At 39.9% G+C, this 23,433-nt stretch overlaps 1 protein-coding gene across 2 annotated transcripts in view; it reads right to left on the bottom strand.

Annotated features, from left to right (window-relative positions):
- The window catches only part of esrrb (estrogen-related receptor beta), a 54,919-nt gene extending 37,965 nt beyond the window's left edge, over positions 1-16,954 (bottom strand). Inside the window, exons 1-2 of one of the 2 annotated variants that reach the window (XM_025004619.2) lie at positions 16,785-16,954; positions 16,594-16,699 (exon numbers count right to left, since the gene is read on the bottom strand). Coding sequence is in view for 1 of the 2 variants with exons in the window: in XM_017410128.3 (XP_017265617.1) it covers positions 278-285 (8 nt within the window). In the remaining variant the exon portion in view is untranslated. Of the gene's footprint in view, positions 1-277; positions 442-16,593; positions 16,700-16,784 lie in introns of those variants that run through there. The other variant, XM_017410128.3, reaches the window with a different exon arrangement.
- Positions 16,955-23,433: the final 6,479 nt, after the last annotated feature.

Raw genomic sequence — 23,433 nt, 5'->3', positions numbered from 1 at the left:
CGTTCAGCTCCACTTGCGGGTGTTTCATGTGAGGGACCATTGTGAACCCATCACCACCTGTGAGTGATGATCTCAAGCTATAACTCATCCTCTGGAAGCCCCTCGGCTTCTAAAGCAGCGGAAAATCCAGTTCTGTCTTCTCTAACCCCAGCTTTAGAACCGCCTGTGTTTCAATGTTGATCGAGCCCCGTAAGAATGCAGAGAATGCAGATAGCATTTCACAGTCAGCGAGGGTCTCTGTGTTACTGTATCCCCACATTATAAGAACAGAGCTTACCATGGCATCTTGACAGTTGGCCGAGTCAAGCATGAAGAAACGGCAGCTCGCCCACTTCTCAGAAACCCACAAGGTGCCTCGACGACGGTCCTCTCGGCCTCTCCGGCAAAAAAAGACGCGAGAGAGCGAGGAAGAGTCGAGATCTACCAGATGAGTCGAGCAAAAAAAAAAAAAAAAGAAAAAAGAGAAAAGATGTGTTGCATCACTCTGCTGCTCTTCGGTTTTCTCTGCTGAACAGGAACAGCAGAACCCCCGGAGAGGAATCAAGTTCCATTCATCGGCTCACGTTTCTATAATCGATGCAAAAACATCACGCAGTCCCTATTGATCATCGCAGGCCCACTGATGCGCAGCAGTGGTGCCCGGACGCTGGCACAGATCACGCAGCATCTGGTCCCTGTTTGTAACAAAACCAGCGGCTAAATAAATGAAACTCTTATCAAGACTGATGACATATCTGTTTCATTCATTAAAGACGACTAAAACCCTTCTCAAACGCAGCTCATAGGTCTCAGTGTTTCACGTGTTTATAAAGAAAGTCTCCCTGCCCTGTTTATAACTATTTAAAAAAATGATTACAACCCAGAGTATCACCAAATGCTTCACAGAATAGAAAGTCAAGCTGATGTTCTATTGATTTCCTCCCATTTCTGAATGTTTCACTTCTAAAAAAAGACTCCAGACAGACTTTTGTCAAGTTGGGTGAGCTATGAAAGCTTTGCTGCTGCTGTTTTTTTATCGACTCTATTATGGAAAAAACTAAATAAAAATCACTGCCTGGCAGATGAGTTGACAGAACAGCATCAGATACACATAAATAACAAACCTGTAGCAGGGAAACGCTTAATCATGTGACAATAAAAAGCATATCGAAGTGATTTTGTTGCCTTTAACGGTTGGTGTTTTTGTTAGGATTTATTTAACACGTAAACTTTAATTTTGTCTGTGTTTGCCTGTGTGCACCACATGTAGTGGTGAAATTAAAAACATGTTATAAATGCACTTTGGATAAAAAGCAGCTTTTGGCACTAATCATGTAAAAAAAATGTACGTTTGAATGTTGTTAATTTAATAAAAAAAACTTTAAATGACTAAAAATCTGCATCTAATTTTGTCATTGGACTCGTTTTAAGCAGATATTTTTATAAAGAATGAGTTTGAGAAATAAATACACATAAAGACTTCAGATGACAAAAGTGCACAAGAGAAACTTGAACTCTTAAATAAAATGCGTCCTAAATTCGCTTCTCAATTTCAAGTTTGTTTTACGCAAAGTTTAAATCTCATTTTAGCCTTAAAACTGAATATTTTTTTGTTATTATTATTATATTAACAATTTTGTTATGAATTTACTCTTGAAATTAACAGCCAGGCCTTAACAGTCAGTTTTAAGTTCACCTTGAAACGGTGAAACCGACTCCATAATTCAGGCGCTGTTTCCAGAGGAATAGTGGGGCACGTGCACGTCTTAATTAGTGCCAAACCGCGCGCGCAAACTGTTCAGAGAGGACCACGGCGACGGAAAACGGGGGGAGAACCACATTGTGCGTCGGATGTTGACGAACGTGTACCTTACTCGGACAAGTCATGTCCCATCATCGTCCCCCTCCTCCTCCTCCTCCCACTCCCGCCCTCCCCCCAAGGCCGGAAACACAGCGGGCTGCGCGCGGAGCTCACCCTCCAGGTGCTGGTGAAAGTGGTGACAGTGGCGGCGCGTGGCTGCGCGCGCCGCTTAAAAGCGTCGCACACCGCGGCCGCGCTGTCAACTCCTCCTCCGGTGCGCGCCTTGCGGTAAACCAAACACCCCCCTCACCTACCCCCGTGTTTGTGGCTCCACAAACCACCCTCGGAGAGACACGGAAAACTTCGGAGTGTCTTGTCACTCCGACATTTCTTGTATTGTACGTGAACAGAAATACCTGCACGTGTTTTATTAGCTCGTTCTGCGTCCCGTGTCCGGAGCCTCTGAGTGTTTGAGCTGTAAGTCACCTGCTGTGGTGGGTGGGCTTTCACCTGGGAAAGCTGCAGGTGACAGCAGCAGCAGCAGCAGCAGTTTCAGTTTCCACTGCTGATGAATAAATAAGAGGACAATAAGAAGCGTCGCGTCTGCTTGCAGAGATCCCAGTCACTGGATCAAGTGACAGGTTTGATTTGGTTTCTGATTGAAATATTTACACGGGCGCAGTTTGGAATCCGGATCTGCCTCGCGTCCGTGTGTTCGGCTGTCTGTTAGCAAAATATCTCACCAGCCACTGAGCGGATTTCTATGAGACTTTCAGACAGCAACCATTAGATGAACAGCTACAGCTGATTCGCTCCTGGAGTCAAACAGATTCAGTGGAGCCGCCACAGGAAAACAATACTGCCAAACACAAAAATGGCTACAACTCAGTCAGTTTTAAAGATGTCGAGCTAAAATTTGGTGTGGTTGATGCTGACTCCCAACTTGTGCTCTGAGCGCTAATTGATCACGCGAGATATGCCTTTAAAACTTTGCTATTAATTATAGGAATCAACTCTCTGTCTACTGAATGGAGTTTCATGAAAATTTCAGTAAGTAATAAATGAATATACATCTACAACTGGTTATTGTTAGGAGTCAACCCAATTCAAGATGGCCGCCACAACCAACTGACCTTAGAAAACAAAATAAAAGAAAATGGCTGTACCTCAGCTAATTTCGCAGATATTAAGCTCAGATTGGTTGTGGTACAAGCAGAGCATCCTCCCCAACATGTACTTTGAGCATCACATTGTGTCGACATTTTTTCTGCTTAAATCCTTGGCATTAACTGATGGAGTCAAGTCTGTCTGTTAGCAAAATATCTCATGAACCACTGGGCAGATTTTAATGAAACCTTCAGAAATAAATCTTTTGATGTACACCTGAAGTTAATTACCTTTTGGAGTCAAACCAATTGAAGATGGCAGCCACAGGCAATTAACCTTAGAAAACACAAAAATGGCTGTAACTCAGCTAATTTTACAGGGATTGAGCTAAAACTTGGTGTGGTAGTAGCTGATAGTCATTCCTAACACATACTCAAAGCACTAACAGATAATGCTAGACTACGTGAGATATTGCAGTATTGAATATAATGTTATTTTCAAGGTTTGACCACAACGCTCATAACTCTGCTCTGACCCTTTTCATCGTACGATCATCTTAGTCTGAAACTCTGGCATGAAAGGCGGCAGGTGATTCTTCAACGAATGCTAGGCCTTTAATGAAAAGAGATTTTATTGTGATTATAAAACTTTTCCCTCGCTCTCTCCTCCTCTCTTCATTGGCTGGCTGTGGAGCAGAGCTGGCTGACAGCAGCAAACAACTCTTAATCATCTCCACTAGAGGGAGGGCTATTGCACAACAGGGCCACCGAGGAGCTGCAGCAGAGGTACCTTTATTTAATTTTACTTTTTTATTTATTCCCCTCACCAGCGCCATGCTGTAATTCATAACCTGAGTGACAGCCAGGACAGTGCCAACATCCAGGCTGACAATGGAGACCTGACTGCATTTTCCTTCGAATACAAAAACCTATCCATTACAAACGCGTAATTATTGCCCTTAATAGATTAATTCATGCTGAAAGATAGAAATGGGTTCCAGGCTATTGATGTAATTATTTCACCGAGGAAATTAAGTGACATTAAAAGAATGATATTGTCACCACCAAAGTATCATTGATTCCTTTCGAATGCAATTAACTGTATTTGAAAATGAGACCCTGCACGCTGAGCTGTGCACGGAGCACCGAGGATCACTTCATTTGTGAGAGATATAAAGACCAAATTATCCCATCAAAGAGAAAAATCTATAAATGTAATGGCAGAGCCTCCGCACCACAGCTATCCTGTTCAGTTCCACACATATTAACCAGAAAGTGAGTGTCTCTCAGCAACACACAACCAGTCCGCGCAGACAGAGCAATAATTTAAGAATTCACACAAGGAATTATTAGTGACTATAGTAAGAAATTTACTGGTAGAAGTTGGAGTCAGGAGTTGGAAAGTCTCTGCAGTATCACTGATAAACAGACAGTAAGTGACAATGACTTTATGAAGCTGTTCTCCGACTTAAACATTATTTATTGTTTATTAATCAGCAACTGTTTTGGTTTTAAGGCTGAACTTAAATTTATCAATTATCAGCTTCTCACATATTAGAATGTTTTATCATTTTAACTGGATATTCATCTCCAGATTGCCCTCTTTACTTACCGATATAAACATTTTTACTTGTTCTAAGTTGTATGTTTAACTAGAAATTGCAGCCCTGAGTTTGAAGAGAAGATTTTACCCTGTCATGCCCTTTACAGAGTGATGTTTACATCAGGCTTTTCAACCTTTTTAATAGTTTTTATTGATAAATGAAGTATTTTAAAGATTTTTTTGTTTGCTTTTTTAACTCAAGATATTAGTTAGTATTATTAGTCTTTTTTTTAAACAATATTTTAGGTTTTATCTTTTAAGTTTTTTCCTTGTGCAAGTTTAACCAGAAGCACTGATGGTGGATTCTTCTGTTTTTTTCTCGCTGTAACTTTGACGGCTGAACGAGCAGACCGCTGGATTGGATGCAAGGCAAAAACTTTAGCTTGAAGGTCAGTGTAACGCTTATCGGTTAAATTCTCTAAACGCAAGAAATATTTAGCCAAAAGCTAAATAAAACTATCCAAGGGTTTTGTTTGTGACTAAACAAATTAAAGTTTGGGATTATAAGATGATTATTTAGGACCATGTTTATTTAAAAAAAAGACTAAAACATGAAAAGAAGGAAAAGAGACTGTACTACAACAGTACCTGAGCATCTGGTCACAAAAGTCCACTCGCTTTTAGAGATGAACAATTATTGCTAAAACAGTTTGTCAGAATTTGGGATTAATTAGGGTCCAGTTCTTCAGTGTTGCTCGCTTCTTCCTTCACTTTACTTGTTTATGGTCAATCTGTCATAAATGTGCAGAAACCAAGTCCCTTAATGTAGCTGAAGTTGAGGATTTTCTTTAAAAAAAATCTTCCAAATAAAGAGAGCATTCCCCAATTATTTTTCACAACACAAAAAATCCACACTTAGGCATATTTGAACTGAATTTTGAGGGATGTTTTTTGTGTGTTATTTTAAGAAATGCCATTAAACCATCAGCAGATTCAATCTAGAAAGAATTAAAGCTTTACAGTATTTTTAATTTTAGATTTAGATTCAGAGCCAACATTTACATACAGAGCTCTGTGTATACACCATTCTTGGAAAACCACTTTTGGATTGTTGTTTTTTGTTGTGTTGCTGCGGTGGTGCGGGTCGCTCTGATGGAGTCCAACAAAAAGCATGTTTGTGCAGCAGTTGCTGCTCCACGCAGCTCCCCTAACCCAATTACAGTGTTGGTAATCCACTGAAAAGACACTCAGAGAAGAGGCAGGAAGGCAGGCACAGGGAGAAAAACGTGAAACGTATCAAAACACAACAACTGACGTGATGTCCAGGCATCCATCTCCAGCCCTGGTCAAAAACACAACATTGTTCAAACCCAAACATTTTTCTTCTCAATTCAAACCCAATCAGAGCCCCTCTCCCTCCACCTGCTGTCAGCCACCCCCCTGTCCCACCCTTGCCTAAATTTCATTTAGGAGACATCTTTCTCCCTGTCCTCCCTCGCTCTCATGCTCTCTACATTGATGGCTCTCCTCTCTTTTTGAATTCAGCACACTGTAGCTCTTAGATTTACTTGCTTAACAAATATGGACAGGGGACCTAAGTGTGATTTAAAATCTTCAAATGTACTTTGGAGTGCCTGTGCTGTACTGGGTGACAACAGTCTCTCTGTCTCTGTCACTCCCAGCCTAACCTGTATGTGTGTGTGTTTCTGTTTCTGTCTCTTTGTCAGTGTGTTTATTTGTGTGTGCATGGATGTATTTTAGGTCCCCCCCCCCACCTCCCTTGTGCTCTCTCAGACTCCCAGGCTGGGAGATGGTTTGTGCTGGGGTGGAGCGGCAGTCTGGAAATGAGATAAGGATGTCTGATTCATAGGATCTGACAGGAAATCTATACTCTGCAATGTTTATAATCCACCCATTACTACACAGCCGAATGAAAGAACAATAATCCAATCATTTACTCCATATTTACCTGAGGCAGGTTCTCGGCTTAAAGGCGAAACGCATCGCATGCAGACCGAGGCTGGACAAAGTCTGATATGGATGAAGTTGTGGAGGGACAGTTTGGAGCTCAGAGTGAGGAGGATGTTCAAGGAAGTGAGGCTGGACTCACTCTGCAGGGTTAAAGGTTATCTTGTAGCCAATGTTAGAACATCTCTTTTTTTGTTACTAACTTTCAAAATAGGGAGTTTTATAAAAGTTAAAAAACACAGATCTGAATGATATTGAGGGAAAAATATTTGCAAACAAACCGCACAGAAAACGCTTCTGCTTCTATCCAAATTAAACATTTTTAACCCTTTCATGCATAGTGATTACTGCATTGCTATTTAAAAGCCATTTTCTTGTATATGTATAGGGTTTTACATTATAACTGTGCATAGACCACTAAAGTGGACATTACTGGATAATGCAATATGCAATGTGAGTGCAATATAGAGCGATTTCTGTGTTTCCAAAGCTTAGTTGGCTTTGGAGGCCATCTAGAATCGGACTGACTCAAAAAGTTAATCAGTTGTAGATGTACACCCAGTGAATACTTTCTGAGAGTTTCATTAAAATCGGTCCTGTGGTTCAGGAGGTATTTTGCTAACAGACAGACAGAGTTTACTCAAATAGTTAATAGTAAAGTTTTAAAAACATATGTTGAGCAGTCAGTAAGTGCTCGGAGTTGGGGATGACTAACAAAAACAATACTGCGCTTTTGCCTTCGGCGGTGGGTGACAGGGAGTCCTTATAAAGCCCTTGTATTGTGTAACAACCAAGAGCAGAGGAATTTTCAGAGGGTTTTACTCATCATAGCATCTTTCATGGACAGTATGAGCTGCTGTTCATTGTGTACGAGGGGGGAGGTTTATCTTATTTGAAAAAGTGAAGGGGGCCTGCCCTTATCTGTCAATAAACAGTAATTAGATTTTGTGGCCGATAGCGTCGATTGGTTTCTAATCTAGCTGTCGCCCTAGACGTGTGTAATTAAAATCCTGATTGATAAAGGGGCAGAAGCCCGCCCACGCCACCACTTTTAGCAGACCCTACCCCCGACCCCTTCAAAACACAAACAAGAGGGAGATATGAAAGAAGGCCTGCGGAGAAAACTGCACTCCATATTGATCAGCGTTATCTGCTTTCCTATCAATGCCCTTNCCCCCCACCCCCACACACACACACACAATGCTGGAGCTAGTACAAAGGTTTCCCCACGTTAAACTTCAGAGCTAATGTTCATCCAGCAGATGTTATCGTCATGAAAAAGGAAAAAAGAAAACTTGGTGACTTGTGATCCACCTCAAGAAAAACATGTATGAAAAACACAAAAGTAAGGAAATTGTAAAATCTCAACCCTAACAACAAACAGTTTACTTGACTGTAATATAATTAAGAAAACAAAGGCAATAAAGAAAAAACAAAAAAACAAAATAACAACTTAGTCCTGTGAGCAGAAGCAAAAAGGTTCAGTCAAGCATAGGACCAGGTCAAATGTGCATTATGCTTTAGGCAAATAAATCTTTCCCACAGAGAGAAGCCAGCCTTAAAACTGTTCATAAAAACAGCCTTCACTGTACCAGTACCAACAGACATACAACTCAGGAAGAGACACTGATCACAGCTAACAGTGAGACAGAAAATACACATCAACCAAAACAGCATAGCCATCCTGAATATATCATCAGGATCAAACTGTAAGGTGGTACCATAACAACATGAATGAAGGACGATCTGTTTCTCTAAGTCCGATTTTTGCCTGGTTGTCTGCAGGATTGTTTTAAGCTCTGTAAACTTAGTGAGACTGCAGAGCTGTGACCATTCCCTTCTTCTCGTTCTTTATGTTACCATAACTGCTTTAACGAATACGTTTTGTGTGCGCACATATGCACTCACGCAAAAAAAAAAAAAAGAAAACTGTATCCACACTTCCTCTCTCCCAGTGCTCGCTCCATATAAAGAACTTTGAAATGAGAAGTGTCTTAGCGGCAGTACTCTGAAGGGTTGAGCATTCTTTAAAGCAATGGTCCAGAGCTTAATTTGATTCTTAATGGGAGGTAAATTTCTAAAGGAAAACTTTCATTGGGCAGAAAATGACCTTCCGCAGTTTTCTTTCCATGCACTCTGTGTGAGATTGAGATTGATAAACGCTCGCTTTATTGTGCCAGTCCATGCATGCTGCACCTTATTTAACCAATATCTTTAATATCCTCACTAAACAATGATGAAACATTGGCTACCAAAACAAAGGAAAATGGGCAGGGGAATTATATTGTTGGAAAACCTTTTTCATTTATATTATGGGGATTCTGTGGAGATTCTTGAATCTTAGTAGTGCCTATATGCACTGGATGCACTCTACCATAGGGCACTAAGATTTATTACTTATTTTATATTAGTCATACATAATAGCTTTTTATACTCTCAAATCAAATGGTCTGTCATGTCCAACCTTATCATGAGCATGCTCTTATTTCTACCTAGTTTTTTATTTGCTTTCTCCTTATTTTCAGATCCCTATCTCTATAAAAAAGAAACCCAGATAGTCACTTATAAGTATGCAGCTCCATCTGTTTGAAATCAAAACAACCTACGGTATATCTTTAGGATTCGATGTCACCAAATTCATTTAAAGCAGTTCTGTATGGTCAGGGTAAAAATAAAAAAAGTTTTGGAGGTTGGCTGCACAGTGGTTTAAGTGTTTTACACAAAATGCAGGAGAAAAGAAAAAAACTGAAGCATTTTAAATGTTATGTTTCCAAGTGCGCTCATGCACAGAGCACTAAAACAAATGGAAGCTTCTTGCATCGTGATGCATGATGATGCTGATATTGTCTTGTTCCCTCTCTCTTCAGTTCTGTGTCAGTACAATAACAGCGCAATAAAAACAAAATACTGACACGGCATATAACGCTGCACTCTTCAAAAATGTAAATAACTTTAGTGCAACACTTGGAAATATTTTTGCATTATGCAGTATAACCTTTAAAATGGACACTACATTATTAAGTTAATACGTCTTTGTTTTATTCTCTCAAGTGAATGGACATTAAAAGTTAGATTTTTTTTATGGGTATTGTGACAAAATGCATGCTGTTGTGTAGGTTTTCCTATTTTGTTAAGGCATAAACAAAACAGAAAATTTTATAAGATGATTTATAGTGAAGTTTTTATCGTGACTGACTTTATTAACTAAAAACGTACCCTTGACAAACTTGGAAGGAAAGCTTCTGGATATAAGAAACCTTGTCATCTCGTGTGACTAATATGTGATGGGAGATCATATTCTCCTTTTGATTCTTAAGATTGTCTTTCCTCCTGATAATAAGGCCAGCTCCCCCTGTGGTTCCATAACAGTGGAGCGACCTTGTTACCGGGGTGCCATGTGTCACAGCAGGGGGACCCAGAGGGAGAGGAAGGGGTGAACAGATCATCTCCCTGCACGCCTGGTACCCGTGCCCTACCCGTCCTGCTCCCTCCACAGGCCCAGTACCGCGGAGGCCATTGTGGGGATAGAAGCAGCTCTGGGCTCTGGAGAACATGACTCCAATTAAGCTCCAGTAGCCTGGTTCACGCTCCACTGCCTCTGCAGCCCAGTTGTCCTGGACATGAAGACACACAGTCAATCCAAGGGAATGAACTCTGTCAAGATGGTCACTGCCAGTTAGATTCTGCGTTTCAAATAAAGTAAGAGTCACTGGGATTTATCTAATATTATGATTTCTTCTAATGTTACAGAGAATAAAACATAACTCATAATCTACAAGAAAAGAGAAACTACAATCGTAGATTGTTTCCTGATTTGAAATGTCCAGAGAAAAAAAAAAAGCCAGAGTTAAGCACACAGTAATAGATGAGAGCGAAAGACAGGCCTCGTTTTCCCCTGTGATTAAAAATGTATGTTGCCACACGCAGCCTTTGGTGTGGAACTCTCCTGGAAGAGGAGCTGGTTAATATTCAGGCCCATGTCTGGCTAATGTCTTAAAGTGATAAATAGGAGGGGGTTGCTGCCGTTTGATTGTTCTTCACAGGCAGTCTGGGAGCAGCAGCACAGGGGGATTTAAGGTGGAGGAATCCTCTCAAAGCTCCTCATTCATTCACTCTCAGACGCCCCATCATTAATTGGGCCTGTCGACATGACTCCTCTGTACCCAGGGCCACTGGCTGCTACCGTGGTGGATGAGCTTTTTAAGACAGTTCAAAAGAGTCCTTGCCTCATGAAAGGCATTCAAATTACATGAAATTGCATTCATGTCAAGCCTTGCAGGCATAGTCATACAGTACACGAGCATAATGTCTTCTTTCGTGGCCAGCATGTCTGTGTTACAATCATATCTTTCTCTTGAGAGCAAATCCCAAACTAAAGTGTTTGCTTTAATATCTGTAAATACATGTTTCATTTTTCTGTTGACTGTAATGTGTTGTCTGCAAATATACTGTATCTATGAACTTAGTGGCTTTATATTATTTCCAACTAAAACTTACACTATTGGAGATATTAAACTAACATTAGACATTTGTTTAATACAAAACAAAATCTAATAACTTTTAAATTACTTACTTTGACAAAAAAATCTTATTGTTCTCCTAAAACATGAATATGACCCCTGAATGATAAACTTAAAAACATAAACACATTGGTACGCTAACCATTACCCGAAGTGGAGGGAAAAAACAACTTTTGTCTCTGTGTATGAATTTCTGGCGTAATTTTTATGTTAAATGACACTCACATTGCAGATTTAATGACTGGACCTACAGTGTGGCACACTTTCCACTTTAACACTCATCTTCCTGAAAGTGGTTATGCAGGACAAGGTGAGTCCAGCCTTCAAAACTTTGGGATTTCTACTGATGTGGAGTTGGAAGGTTACAGCAGACGGAGGCCAGATTTGGTTCAACATGCCAACCGTGTGATGCTTAAGTATTTATAACCATTAGGGGCTGTATATATATGTCACAAAGTACAGGGGGTTCTTTTTTAAGTTGGCCTAAAAAAGAAGCCACTACACTACATCACTTCCGTCCTTGTCTTAGTATTTTTTTTATTATTATTTCTTGCCAGGATTGATGACCCCTACATCAAGAAATGGTTAAACCCATTAAAAACTCTACTGTTTATAAATGATGGAACTATTTGGAATTTGTTGACAGTTACTGAGACATTGCGGCTGTGGTCTTCGGTAAATCTTTCAGATGTTTAGCACGGACTGTTCAGGGATTGAATATTTGCTCCATGTTTGCTTCCAGAGAGACCTCACACAAAGGTTTAAAGTTGAGCCACCAATTGTTTCCAAAGCCACTTTTTATGGCATTACTCTGTCCACCTTTTGCGCTGTCATTTTAGGCATTTCTTACTGAAGCTATTTGCAATCTCACTCTTTCTCTCTTTACATATTTCATCTTTTTCAATCACACACATTCAGTATCTTCCTATTACTTTCCCCCCTCCTCCTCCTCTCCCTGTCATGTAAGTGCTTTCTGTTATGGCAGCGGGAAGGCTACCCGCAGCGGGAGAGATCCTAATTAACAGGCTATTCATTTGTGTGGAGCGGAGGTCTCCTGCTTTCTGAGCACTTGTTTTATGGTGGCGCTAGGGAGCTCTGTCCAGGGATTTGGAGGGGGATAATTGCCTTTGCCGCAGGCTGCAGTAATCTGGTCGGCTAATTCATTATTTTAATAAGTTAGCTTCTCCTCGGGGGTGTGCTAGCTGCGCTGCGCCTCAAACCTTGGTGGTGCACCTCATTATTGTGGCGCTCTTTTACACCGACGCCCGCACGGGGTTAATAACTGTTATTAGCCTCTCTCCTCAGCCTGCAATTTCTCGTTTAACTAGGGCGATTCAAACGAAACCTTTGCGAGCGTCTAATAATCAACCTCTCTGGAACCAGGGGTAATCCCTATGAAGGGGTCCAAATACTTGGAGAGGGGTAATGGATGCAATCGTCTGAGTGCCTGTGCCTCCACTTCTTTCATTATAGGTCCTGCTGTTGTTTTTGTTGTTGATGCTGCTGTTGTTTCTACTCAATCCCCTCAAAATCATTTGAGGGAAGAAATATTTGCTTTGAGCAAGGAAAGTGGATCAGATTTATACACACGAATAAGATGATCATTAGCTTGCGTAACTAATGGCTTCATTTAGGCCATAATCTTCCATCTCTTTAATGGGCTATGCATTCAGTAGGATGTGTCTGTAGAGGCAGACAAGTTTATTGGCTCCAGAGTATTCAGACATTTTTGTGCATTGGCTGATTAAAAACCAGTCATTTCAACAAGAAGGGATAAAAGAGAGGGGGTTCATGAATACAAGTTTTTGAAAAATCTAATATTGGAGATGGTGATGGCTAAATGTTTGAAGGAACCTGCTGTTAAAATCCAATTATCAGTACAGAACAAAGTGGTTAAAGGGTTTTGAATGCACATATTGAATACATTATTTTACTTTGTGATGAAAGGAGATATCCTAATTCACTTTAGAGGAAAAAAACTCAATGCAGACGAGGAAATCTTGTTATGTGCCCTGTGATATCCCTGCTTTGCATTTGCCAATGACAAAGTGGGTAAAGACAACAAAACACAACAAAAGCAGCATCTGTACAAATCACTTCAAGATGTACTCATGGAATGAGTCAATCTGCAACTCAGACCGACATCTTATAATGCATCTTCATTTTGACAGGTTGGTAAAAGCTGATCAACAATAAATGTTATATCAATTAACTGTGTTTTAGTGACCATTCATTGTGTGTTTGGTGTCCTCTGTGCCTCTGTTCACATGATCTCTGAGGCTAATCCTGTTAGCTTGTTTATCTTTCATCATGCAGTTACCTGCCAGCTATTGTGAAAAGAGTTTGTGGATATTAAGACTATCTCTCCATCTGTACTTAACCATAGTGGAGTGATATGTTGAACGGCCCTGGACAACATTAACATGGGGGATGGAAAATGCTGAACAGAGCAGTTCCAAATTCTTTGGTCAGTCATATGACTGAAAGAATAACATTTCCACTAATGCGTTTTCCCATCAACCCAACAACAATTAACTCACCTGAGGTATTGCTCAGTGTTTATCAAAGAGTGTTACAGCCTGCAAATGGCTCAACGTGATTATTTAGCATTTTTATCTGCATCTAAAAGTTAAACTTGTTCTTAGCCACAACCCCTTATGCACACAGGAGCGTCGTGCTCCATAAAGTACGCACGTGATAATAAACGGTCTGGTTTACTATTAACCATAATCTACTTGCGTGTCCTTTCTGGCTGGCCACATGTGGAGCTCAAGCTGAGCGCTGGCCTTTGGGGCTGCCTCCGGCTTGTTCAAGGCCATAGTTTTTCAAAGCCCATGCTACCATCTGCTATACCAGCGTCCCTGCTCTCCTTCTCAGACTGACATGGCTACAGCCAGGGCTTCAGAGACCCACACCCAGGTGTCATGACAGCATTAGTCATATGGATACAGAAATTGCTATGAAAACATGTGAAACTGAAAGGTAACCAATAAATGCACTGTTATTTGTAAGTATTACTACATAAATGCTGTTTCTGCTCTGGGGAAATTTTTTTTTTCCTATCATGGATACATCTCATTTGACACTCTTCTGTGTAAGGCAGTATTGATCAATGATATCAGCTGATGTTTATTTAAAAACTGCTGGAGTGGCATAGCTCAGGCCAACAGTCCTGCCCACCTTAAAGCCGCTCAACTTAGCATGACTGGCTTCTAATGAGTGGTCCCTCCTCTCATCACCCAATCCTAAGTCCCTCCATCCCACATTCATCAATTCTCATTAGCGAAAATCATCATGTGGAATACCAACTTTTGGCCAATATTCATCACTGTCAGCCCTCATCCATGGCAGCACAATGACAGAGTGGAGCCTGAGTAGCACTGACTTAGCTGTTTTATTCCCTAATTTCACCCACTCTGTTCATGGAATTCAGGCAACTTTTTGCAGTGGGTTTTCCCTTTTTCTTCTTCTGACATTGACTGAACATATTATTAAGAATAGGTTCAAATACACATCCTGCTGCATGCTTGTCTTTGTCATTTGAACCGTGTCTCATTGATTCAGTTATACAGAGAACTTACAGTGGTGTCACAAGAAAAATAAATGTGCTGCACAATGTAATGAAAATAGTTGCTTTCAGGCTGCTAATTAGCCTTGCGCCAATCCTGATCAATCCTTGATTGGGACCCCAATCTGACACTTCATTAGAACATTAATCAGAACTAGAAAAATTCATGCCACTTGGTGCATTTCGCTGTTAACATTGTGTTGGAGGTCACTATTATTTACTACCACACCAACTGAAGCTCAATATCTCTAAAACTGACTGAGGTATAGCCATTTTGTATTAGCTGTGGCAGCCATTTTTAATTTTTGACGTAGAACTTAGTAAACTATTAGCATTGGGAGTATAGCTGGAGCCCTAAAAATAACTGAGTTATTGGCATATTTATGTTTGCCAAGTAAACTGTGGCAGCTATTTTAAATTGGGTGGACTCAAATAACTAAATAGTCGTAGAGGAATCTCCAGTGATTACTTTGTAAGAGTTTCAATAATTTCTAACCAGTGGTTCACAGGACATTTCAAAGAGCCTAATGTTTTAATTGGATTCAAAGCATTCTCCATGCAGTGCCATGGAGTTGATTTGGGGGTTGTTTTTGGCTAATTATGTCACCATGGTAACCTCAAATGCCAGTAAAAGTAAGAGCACACATCTCGTGGCCAAGCTGTTCATTTTGATGTAGGTTTTTTTTGGGTGCATTCTTCCTTTTGCACCGCATTGTAGTTGATGGAAGAATATTTATTTTAGAAACCCATTTGGAAGTGGATATAGGTGCTGCCACTGAAAAGCATTGCTTCTTATCCTTTTCTATGGCGGGCCCCAAACATTATTGTTGTTTTTGTTGACAACAACATACTACCTGTACTGAAAATTGACAAGTAAATAGTTTGTCTAATCTCAAAGACTTCAAGTCAAACTCTTCTTTTTGAATCACCTCTGCCTACTCGTCCTGCCCACTGAGTCCTTCTACAGTTTGGGAGCTTAACTACGTCATGAACAGATTGCTTTCACCAGCAGTGTTCCCCCTCTTGTAAAAATAGCTTGTGTGTGTCATTCTCATAACAGCAGCAGGATCAATAGATTCATTCCTGTTTTAGCCCCTTTGCCCACCCACGCCTGAGAATAGGACAGCTTGCAAAACCCAGCAGCCATGTCAGCTAATCGCAGCCCTTTCTGCCTCAGTCGTTCGTGCCCCATCGTTGGCCCACACTGACTGCTTGCCCAGCACAGCTAGAGATTCTACCCAGAGGTCACTGGGCTGGCCGCCTTGTCTCAGTCCAAACTCCCCTCCTGCCAGGTGGATCAGAGGGAGGCTAGCGGTTTGTCTCTCTGCTGAGAAAATGAGATCACTCCACCTCAATGGGGGGGCTGCATTTGGAAGACCCTCATACCAGGCTACAAGATAACACTGGAAAACCATTTGCATCAAGCAAAGAACATTATAATAAACCAGACACTGCACTTAAGTTTTCATGCCAAATGTCACACAATTATTGTCACTGAGTGCTAGCACACTTTTTATATTGCCCGCCGCCTAAGGCAAAAGGCGATAATGTTTTTGGCCACGTCTGTGAGCGTGTTCGTCTGCTGTTTTAGCAAAATATCTCACAAACAAATAAATGGATCCTAATGAAACTTTCCAAATGTAATCACTGGAAGTACATCTAAAACAAATTAACATTTGGAATCACTCCAAGTCAAGATGATCACTGTTAGTTAACATTAGTCAGCATAAAAATGGCTATACCTCTATATTTTATAGGTATTTAGCTCAAGATTGTTGTGGTAGTAACTGAGAGTTGTTAACAACATACTCTGAGCGCTAACACATCTCACAAGATCGCATGTGATTGTACAAGGTTTGGTGATAACAGCTATAACTTTTTTTATTTCTTATAATAAAATGATTTTTGGCCTAAAACTCATGAAAGGCGACGGACGATACGCAGTCCTTCAAGGAATGCATGGCCTTTAATTTTAGTAAGTTATAAAAATGTAATTTTTTCACTGACTCTTATCTGGGCCTGAGAGAAACAGTTATTGATTTGTAAAGAGTAAAATTTGGATGAACGGACAAACAGATGGACTCAGAGATGCAGATTTTGTTGGGAACCTCTGAGAGCAGCATATGATGACCTGAGGCGGTGTCTCTGTGGTTGAAGCATCAGTCACTTCCCTCAGGGCTGCCGATGATGATGTCAATAAGCAGCACTTGTCCTCTGCAGAAGAACATTTAAGAAAACTTATTGGATGTAAAGTATGAACAGGAGTTATCAAACTGTGCAGAGGAGCTGGAAGACTAACAGGTGTTTCACAGCATAAATGTCCTGATGGGTGGAGAAGGACGCAAACCCAGAGTGTAGATTCAGCTTCAGAACTTAAAAGAAAACTATTTTTTTGTAAAATAAAGAAACAAACCGCTGACGTGGCAGCAAAACTAAACATAACAAAATCCAAACCTGAGACACAAGACAAGAGGGACAACCAGACAGCGCATGAAGCAACAATGAACCAGCAGTGAGATGACCGGGTTTTAAAACAGAGGGTAATTAGGTGAAGTGGGCACAGGTGAGATGATTACAACTAGGATCAGGTGAAGATGGGCATGGCAAACAAGAGACTGACTGAGGAGAAGTGAATGATGACACGAAACAAAGACACACAGAACAAGAACTGAACTAAGACAAGGAACCAAATAACAGAATTAAAGAAACCATAAACTCAAAACAAAAACCCCCCAAACCCCCAGATCCTGACAATAAACTAAAACTAGTGAATATAATGTAAGACCTAAAAAATACAGATTAAAGTCAGACAGGATTAATTTGTGACAAAAACAGACTAAATATAGATTTTTTTTTTGTTTGTCTTTTCTTCAGAAAAACAAAAAAAAACCTGATAATAAAAATAAATACCCAGTTATTTGTTTTGTTCTAAGCTTGATGATTTTTCTCTAATGTCCTTATTTGTACAAAAAGTCATAAATTGAGAGGCTGAAGGTGCTGGTGCTGAACTTTCAGCCAGAGGAGTGAAGTTTGTGTTTATGATAGTTTTGTTTGTGGGAAGAAACTGTTTGGATACCTTTAGACATCAGAATAGTTTGATTAGGTTTAGAAAAAAATCATGATTTGGGTTTGAAAAAATCTTTTTCTAATATTAAACCACACATTAAAAAAACATTCAGCTACAACAGGCCTACCTACATTAATGAGAATATTTCACAGCTAGCAAACATATTCTGCTGTTTGCACCGTTCCTACACATATACACAGAATTTTAGGTGAAAATGATGAAGATTAAAATAAAAACGTAGTTTTTAGTGTATACATATATAATATTTAGATTAGAGACAGAGTAGAAAATGTAGCTGCAATTTAAAGAAATATTGTGTAGAATTCACCAGAAGCTAAAAAATCTGTCTGTAAATGTTTTTTTTTTTCTAAATAACATGCATACAGAAATCTCTATTTGTGCATATTTATTCAGAATTATATATGAAGGTTATTCTAAGAGGCAGATATTGCTGATACACAAAAATATATACACCTGACTTAAGTCCTTCATCTCACAGGAATAAAGAACTCCTGAACTTTTTTCTGGGCTTGATAAATGTAAGGTGGAATATCCCCAAGGGACCGGTGATTAAACAGGAAGTATGTAGAGTCACTGAGCAGAAGACCAGGAGCTGGTTGACCCCCTCCTTCTCAGCCGCTGACTGATCTGCTCCTTTACAGAGACCAGGCGAGAGGAGGGAAAGAATGAAAGGAAGCCATAGATTATCAATAACATCAATACGGCATCGTGTTACATGTGCCCTCTGACCAAAGCAGTGCTGCTAGCTCTGATATCCTGACTGTGATATCGGTATTCATTGATTTCATTTGGCTCTGTCATAATTTATCTGTATTAAACAACCATTTTTATGTTGTTGTTTTTTTATCCATATAGTAACGATCTGATTTGGTGAGAGGTATTGGATTACCACTGTAACATATCTAAGTTTTCTTCTCAGACACTTATTTTATTTAATAAAAAATAAATAAATAAATGCAGATTTATTTCATTCTCAAACATATGCAGTTTTTACATTAGCATGCAAATGATTAAAAATGATCTTTCAGTCACTTTATCAAAGCATTATCTCATTATTCCTAATTAAAATTCTTGTCACTTACGACAAAAACCTTGTTTCAACATATACCATATCACAACTGCCTCCATACTTAATGCCTCTGAGCTGAAATCGGTCTTAGACCTGCTACTTTAATTCAGCTCGGCATTCCATGTTTAATTTTTTGCCTTGGCTGCCCACAGGGATTTTAACCCTTTCTGCTGTCTCATTTTAATCGGATGCTTTTTTGTTAAATGTTTAACTTAAATTGGGGGCCTCATAAATATTCCAAATCACTCATCCTGTGTTTGATGAGGAAATGAGCTTCGTACCCGTCGTGATTCCCCAGGCGAGCGGCGAGGGAAGGGGGAGAAAAAAGGCCTACAACTTAACTCTAGGAACTAGTCCTGTGCGGCGCTCTGACAGCTTACATTAGCAGGCGGCAAATTGTTTTAACAATGTGAGGGCCGCCTTTGTGTCGAGATAATGATGATATCTCTTTTCTGTGGCGCTACATGCTACTGAGGTAATCATAAAGGTCTCTGCTGTCATCAATGCCTTAGAGCACCTTTCATGGCCTAAAGGGACAAAAGCTTGAGCTGAATACGAATCTCACTGCTCCATAATAGACTTAAAATGTAGCGCGATGATCCCAGGTCATGTTGCAGTTTAGTCTGATATCTTCTGAAGAGAACGAGACAAAGAAATATTTTGATAATTTTCAAGTGTTTGTCCATGGTATAGTTAAAATTGAAAAAACTCAGCAAAGGTCAAGTAACTTTAATCTTTAAGGTAGTCAGATAACTCAGGCCTGTTTCAGCGTTTCTCTTATTCTGTCTGTCGTTTCCTCCCGTGGCTCTGTGGTCATTAATCTTCCACACAGGTGCTGAGGACTCCTGACCCTCTGCTCCACTTCCTCCATTAGCAGCATGACAGCTCCACTGTAAGGTTCATATACCCGACTGTATTTCCATCCCTCTTTTCCCACACCACTTACACTGGTCTGGGAACTCAAATCCAGCGTGTCCCCTTTCCTCCTCAAAACTTCAGCTACACTGGTTTAAGTGCAGCTTTATCGTTCTTTAACAGCAGTGATGATTCAAGGACTTGGGTTAAAAACATGATATTATTATTATTATTGTTGTTATTGTTAATATTGCATGCTTGCTGTTTTTAAAAAATCACCCCACCTTGCTTGAAAGGGCAAACTTTGTCAGAAGATATGGTGTCAGTGTTTTGTTTTGTTTTTTTCTTAAAAGGTTTAAGGGAATCAGGGTCCTTTACTTTCCTATCACTCCATTCCATTTGTGACTTATGGTTGTTGATTCCATGACATGATTAGAAAACAGATAAAAGTGCCGCGTGTACTAATGAACAGCCTTATGCTCAAACATGGTCTTTGTTCTGGACAAACTATGAATCAAACAAAAGTCCAACAACAAAACACCACTCTCATCAAGCTGGCTGTTCCTCCAGATCACACCCCTTTAGGTCACTCTGTCATCATGTTGAAGCCTTCTAGTAAGACAACTGAGTTTCTAGATGGAGCACCTACCAGAACTCCACCCATGGGCTCCCAGCATGGGCGTTCACAGAACCCTTTCTTCCACCTAAAGTTGAAGGGAGATCGCCCTCTTGTCCATTGTAGAAAACTAAACTCAAATGTTTATTAGACAGAACTGAAGGCTTAGAAGTAAATCCACCCCTGGTCTCTGCCTCTCATCCAGGACAACTTCGAATTGTTAAAGAGTCCAATTCCTTTCCAGGAAACTAGTTTTAGAGCCCATGCTGTGGGTTGAGGTGAGCCCATCCATATCTGTTTGCTGTTTCTCAACCTCTAGCACAAGCTTGGGCTCTTTTTCCCACAAGTGAAGTGATATTTCATGTCCCTAAAGTCAATTTAAGCAACCAGGAGTCGACCACCAAGGCCTGCATCTCCGTCTATCTCTCAATACACAATGTACTGGTGCCTGGGCTACTTCCTGCAGGTGGTGGGCTTACAGGAGGGTGGTCCCATGGAGCTTGTTCAGACTTCCTGCCTGGACCCCATGAGTAAAGATCCAGTTACTTGAAAGCTTCAATTTATGTATTTTAAATGTTCATTCCTTTATTTTACACAAAGAATTAGACATTAGTGTATCATGGGGTCCCATATAAAAAAAAAAAAATCAAAGAGATTTTTATAAATACACTTTAAACCCAGAACAGATTCATGCTTTAGAACATATTGTTTGATTTTTCTCTTCCATTAATCATCTCTGTCTCCCAGATTTACAGTATCTGGTGTAGATGTTTGGTTATAATTCTCTAAACATGATTGAATAGAAGTAATTCTTGATAAATGATTATCTCTATCCATTTTAACTGTGTACTCATAACAAGGTAGTGATTTCTGAAACTAGAACAATATATTAGCTCTTTTAATCATAAATGTGTTTGTGGTTATATCCTGGTCAGAGCTGTAAATTTCATCCTTTTCTGAGGGTGCAGCTTCTCCACTGTAGCAGTTTCAGGAAGCCAAATCACGAAGCAGCTGGCCTGGATTCCCACAAACACAAGCGTAGAAATTTACACGTTCTCTCTTTACACACAGACACAACCCAGCATTAACACATGCAGGCAGTTGTTTAACATACGCTGCGTCTCTGTGCATTCCCTCACAGGCTGCCATACGCCCAGGCCCAAGGCAAAGGAGAACACAAATGTCAGTCAGGAAGATGGGGAAAGGTTACCGGGAAGCAGAGAGCTCAATGCCGTTAATTTGCTCCCTGGGGTTCAAGGAGTGGGTCAGCTAACTCTGGAGATATATCCAAAATACCAACTCCTACAAGAAAAAAGAAACTTTGAGAAAAAACATCATTATGATATGAATATTGAGACTATGGAGAGAAACTAAATTATCTATCTATCTCTGAGTCTGATTGAACAAGGGTAAAACATTGAAAAAATCAAGAAAAGCTTATTTATTATTTAACAAAATCTGATTTAATTTGATTGAAAAAAAAAAAGAATTGATTTACTTTGTCAAAAAATATGCACATTTTTGTTCCACTGTTCCTTAACATTACCTCTACTGACTTATTAAACAGATTTCTAACTACAGCTTTTAGTCAAAGTTAAACCCAAAGGTATATTAGAAGAGACAACTCAAACTGGATTCAATTAAACAAAGTAAAATATTCGATGAGCGTACCATAAATGCTTCTACAGTCCATGTCTTGTGTCCTTCTGTGGGTGGATGTTGTGTGAACGTTGTGTGTGAGATGTCCCATCCAGACGGTGTGTCTGACTTTCAGCTCGTCTCTCCTCACTGAGGTCACCTCGTTGGTATCGCAAGCGCAGCAGTCACATTGTGCTTCAACGCAGACAGATTGCTTATAATAACCGTTGGAGACCTTTCATTTTTTCCCCGTCAGCTATTTGCGGGATAATTTTGGCACCCTTTAAGGATTCAACTCCCCTAATAAGAGGATAAAAATAAACAAGCTGCTTGTCGAAGTACTATATCGGGACGGCGTAATCCCATTGAACAAGTCTGAACGCACTCTGGCCAATAAAAACAGATCCCTGCAACATTGTTAGTTGTGGCAATTTTCACCATTTCTAAAACAAGAAATGACTGAGAGCCAAGCTTTTAGGCTTCCAGGGTTCACTAAATGGATGAAACGTCACTTTCCAAATTTCATTACGAAAGACCGAAAGCCAAAAAAAGCACAGTCAATTCATGTACCGTAGTTAGTGACTACTTCAGCAACACATTGCATTATAGTTCTCCTTTAATTTACTTTAAAAACACGCTTTAAGTTTTGCAGGAGGGAAACATATTGATTCCGGGAGTCTTCCTGTCAGCCGTGTCCATCATTTAGCTGATTCCTGAAAACCACATCACATATCTGCTCCTGGTACACCTCATTTGTTCTGTTCCTTTTGATTTTCATTTAATAAAAAAGGGAGAACGAAAATGTGGTTTTGGTATGAAAACTAGATACTCTGAGACATTAAGTGGAGCTGAGAGATTAGGTAAATTAATCAAGTGATGAAAGTTTGAGGAGAGAGTGGCACAAAAAAGGTGATGTATGGAAACAGAATACAAAGTATTGTGGGGTGAGATAGAAAAGAGTCGGGTGAATTAATCAACAGAGGCTGAAGGACAGAGGTTGGAGGAGTAAACTAATGTAGGCTCTGCCGTGAGTAAGATGGACATTTAAAAAACATTGGCATAGATCAATACACACAAGGCTATCAATGCTGATAACATCTATCCATTACTGTCTTCAAAGTGGAAAGCATTTCATTCTACTTTCAAATTAAAATAACTCACCGCTCAATCAAACATATCTACATTCATTTAAAAAACGCTTAGGGAAAATATTGTAACAAGTCTACTTTACAGGAGGAAAATATAAGTTTTATCAACACAATGCATAACCCGCAGTATGTAATAAGTTATGATAAGTGAAAACTAGGTTCATTCAAGGCCACAGAGGCTGAAGAAAATAAACTAAAAAATATATGGTAACATTCCTGCGCCTCTATTTATTCCCATATACTCCCTTTATGTATCTAATATTTCTAATTTACCACCGTCCAGGAAAAGTGACACAAGAAGCCATAAATTCCCTTCTAATTCCAAATAATTCCGATTACATGGACGAGTAGTTTTCAATCAGAAAGATAATCTGAATGATAGATGGTGGGATAATTGGCTGTCTCTGCCACGTAAATATTGTGTCGTTCTATTAATCTTGCCGAATGAAGTGTCAAGCTGTCACTCATTCGTCAAACTGAATTAGGAAATATAACGAATAAATAAGCGCACGCGGGTGGCAGGGGAAATGTGCG

Source organism: Kryptolebias marmoratus, linkage group LG10, assembly GCF_001649575.2.
Source record: "Kryptolebias marmoratus isolate JLee-2015 linkage group LG10, ASM164957v2, whole genome shotgun sequence".
Classification (NCBI taxonomy): domain Eukaryota; kingdom Metazoa; phylum Chordata; class Actinopteri; order Cyprinodontiformes; family Rivulidae; genus Kryptolebias; species Kryptolebias marmoratus.
Note: the sequence above shows the minus strand (reverse complement) of the source record. Positions and strands in the feature narration are given on the sequence as shown.